The following is a 3,740-nucleotide window of genomic DNA, read 5'->3' as shown; positions in this document are numbered from 1 at the left end:
CGTAGATGGCCTGATCAATGGCAAAACTGTGCAGCATCGGCTTTAGTTGAGGGACGTTGGTTCAAGTACCGCACAGAACTGCAGCGCTTCCTTCGTAATTCAACGGTAAAAGATACGAATGCCACAACATTTACAGCTTGCATAAGTAAACAGCAGACTCACGTTATGTTCCGAGATGACTCATCTTCGAAGAGTATCCTGTCCTTGTCCTTAATTGGGGCTGAGAGTGACGTTTCCACGTACGTGTCGAAGTCACTATCATAAATCTTGAAAATCGATGGACATTACAGCCCAACGTGGTCACCCACGTAAACAACAAAGAGTAATGCACAGATTGAACGATAAGTGAATTGATATACTTATCTGAACGTTTTTCCAACATACAAAGTAACTTACCGTTGGTCTCTTCTTCTTTCGTTCTTTCTCTGGTATGCTCAGTAGCACGGCAGCGGCACCAATTGTGTCTTCCACTGGGGTGATGTCAGCTCCCCCGACACTACCGCTTTTCGCCCACCATAACTAACTAGCACCTTCATGGCAGAGTTCGCCGTCGGTCAGGAACGCGCCGTCGAGTCTGAGCACGAGATCACGTCTGTTCCCACTCTCTTCCACCCCTTTTTGCAAGCAGGCGCATGATGTTACGGGGACAGTATGCCTTGACAGTTGTGAGCTGTTCACGCACAAAGAATCAAGCGAACACTCATTGCAAGGGGAACAGGGCCAAGCTGTGTCTGCTACAGCTGATATCTCAACTCTGATAAGGCAGAAAGAAGAAGGTGCCAAGGGCACCTTCCTTTCCCAAAGCCGGTACAGGTTTTGAGGAAGTAGAGCTCGATACCATTATAATCTAGACAGTTAATGCCTTCAGTTCGTTGCTGCGTTGCGTTCGTCTGAGTGAAGATTTGTACTATATTGCGTTGTCTTGCCATGCGCCGCTGCCATGCGCAGTTGAACTGCCTTAACTGTCCAATGACGTACTTTCGTCGTGCCTACTTAGCGCGCCAGCTCTCTGATTCATCGTCCCTTGGCCGGTTCAAAGGTTATTCCCCTGTTCTGAACAATGCCATTTGCGAATTGTCCAAAGTGCAGCTTCTCTGCCAACAAATGACAACTGTGATAGGCCATATCGCCCAAGTCCACTCTTTTGAGTCTAATTTCCACGTTGTCTGCGGTATTGACAACTGCCAATAGAACTACAACAACGTTCACTCTTATCGTAAACATCTATATCGGCACCATGCAGATGCCGTCAACAACGCCGGCAACGACGTGGGGTTGTGTTCATCCTCCTGTGAGGATGACCTATCGGTGGGATGCGGCGCTTCTCCAGTCACTGCACCCCATGCCGTTGCACAACAGGACGAGAGTGTTGGAGACATTCACACTTGCCCAAACAAGTTCGTATCCGAAACGAAAAGAACTCTCTGCAAATTCTACCTTAAGCTATGAGAAAAGCATAAGCTCCCTTAACACTGTTGCGTCTAGTATATTTAGCGACTTCCAGCTATTATTGCAAAATCTTGTGGAAACATTCGGCAAACTGGTTTTACTAGGATTATCCGACACTGACAAGGGCGAAGACGTGACAAGACTCCTCAGCTGCTCGCTCCTCACGGATATATTCGGAGGACTAGAAACTCGCTGTCAACGGGAACAGTTTGCCAAGCAAGTGTTCCCACATGTCGCACCTCAGGAACAAGTTTTCTCAGACGAGAAAACAAGCTTCCAGTACATCCCAATAGGGTCACAACTAAAATGCCTTTGCGAAGTGCCACAGTTTCCTGCCAATGCATTCGAGCAGCGCGAAGGGAGCGTGAGCAATGGTGGTATGCTTTTGAAAAGCTTCGTGGATGGTGCACTCTAGTAAAGATGCTTCGGAGAGCTAATGTCGGAACCTGACCAGTACACGATCTTATTGCTGATGTACACCGATGAGCTAGAAATTTCCAATCCTTTGGGTGCTGCACGTGGCAAGTACAAGCTTGTATGTGTTTACTTTTCTGTGCTGATCCTTCACCCTCGATACCGGTCCCAGCTACTGTCCATTCACCTTGTCTTGCTCGCACGTAATGTTCACGTCCAAAAATTCGGAATAGATGAGTTTCTAAAGCCACTTATAGAAGACCTGAACGAAATCGGAAGACACGGGATTTCAGTTGTTGTGGGTCTCTATCTCTTCAGAATGTGAAGGCAGCACTCTTCTGCTTTTGTGGCGACCGTCTGTCGCTAAATCATTTGGGAGGTTTCAGCGGCTGCTTTAGCAGTGGCAGGTTCTGTCGATTCTGCCTTGCATCAACAAAACAGCTGCCGAGACTCACTACAGAGCAAGAATGCGTCATAAGAAATTTAGATGCTCACAAGCGGCACCTGTCCAGCATACTGATGAACGGCATCATTAGCAAAAGATTGTATGGCGTGACAGGGCCTTCACCACTTTTAAAGCTGGAACGGTTCGACGTGACCCTTCAGTTGCCGCCGGACATAATGCACGACATCCTGGAGGGATCATTTGAGCATGTTCTCAGGCAAGTCCTCGTGGCACTAATCCAAAAAGGTTCCTTGAAGTTCGATGACTTGGACAAGGTCACCAGGTTTCCTTACGGATTCCATGACAAAAAGAACAGGCCTGAGCCGATTCCTAAATCTTTCATCGATGGCAATGCCACCTTGCGGGGAACCGCGTCGCAGAAGTGGTGCTTGCTTCGAATGTTCCCCCTGATTTTCGGTGACGGTGTTCCACCTGAGAACCCAGATTGGGAGGTGCTGCTGCTCTTTTTAGAGATTGCAAACCTCAGCTTTTCTGCAGAGATAGCGGTGAACTTTGTGGCGTACCTTCAAATAAAGATCCAGGAGGTTTTGTGCAAGTTTGTGAGCAGGTACCCGCAAGCATCACTCAAGCCGAAACTACACTTTCTCGTGCATTGTCCCAGATTCATTATGCAGCTCGGACCACTTACCCAATATTGGGCGATGAGGTTCGAAGCAAAACACCAGGTACTCAAGGCGGTGGCATCGAAGATAAAGAACTTTAGAAATATTTACGGGACTCTGGCGTGCAGACACCAGTTGCGTCAGTGCTATGAGCTTCAGTCTTTCGCTTTTGATGACGATCTTTCCACGTCATGTGCGAGAGCGATCGAAGCGGAGCAAGTGCATGAGTGTGCCAGGCAACACTTTGACACAGCAGTGTTTAGTGTAAAGAGTGCTTCAGTCAACAGATGCTCCTACCACATAGGAGATGTGATTATTTTAGAGAGGAAGGACATTCCACTGTTTGGGCAGATTGATACTGCCTACCTGTCCTCTTCAAGGGTGTACTGTGTCGTTCACATGTTTCAATGCGACGGATTTGACAGACATAAGTTCTGTTATTCGGTGAGGCCAAACAATGAGCATAAGTTGGTGTGCGAAGGGGAGGAGGCCGTGAACTGTAGTCTTGATATCTATGGAAACTCGGTAGTTCCAAAATGGGAACTGTAATATTCCACACTGTGACGTGATTCATTTGCCTGCAGAAATTGATCGTATTTTAGAGTGACCAAGACAGGCTCCCACGTTCCTTAGTGTGGATGTCAAGAGACTCAGCAAGACCAGTGTGAATGCTTGATCCGTTTTCTGTTGTCTTAGTGTCATGACATCATGGTGCATTTCTGAACAAAAAAGAGAAAGAATAAAAAGTAACGGAAAGAAAAGAAGCATAAATAACCCAAGTGTTTTCCAATCATTTTTCGTTTATTTTT

General features: G+C 47.0%; 1 protein-coding gene across 1 annotated transcript; it reads left to right on the top strand.

Annotated features, from left to right (window-relative positions):
* The first annotated feature begins 1,885 nt into the window (after window positions 1-1,885).
* LOC135382958 (uncharacterized) lies at window positions 1,886-3,480 on the top strand. Its single transcript, XM_064612626.1, has 2 exons — window positions 1,886-1,984; window positions 2,182-3,480. The coding sequence occupies exons 1-2, from the start codon at window positions 1,886-1,888 to the stop codon at window positions 3,478-3,480; spliced, it is 1,398 nt and encodes a 465-aa protein (XP_064468696.1).
* Window positions 3,481-3,740: the final 260 nt, after the last annotated feature.

The sequence above is a fragment of the Ornithodoros turicata genome, chromosome 2, assembly GCF_037126465.1.
Source record: "Ornithodoros turicata isolate Travis chromosome 2, ASM3712646v1, whole genome shotgun sequence".
Taxonomy (NCBI): domain Eukaryota; kingdom Metazoa; phylum Arthropoda; class Arachnida; order Ixodida; family Argasidae; genus Ornithodoros; species Ornithodoros turicata.
Note: the sequence above shows the minus strand (reverse complement) of the source record. Positions and strands in the feature narration are given on the sequence as shown.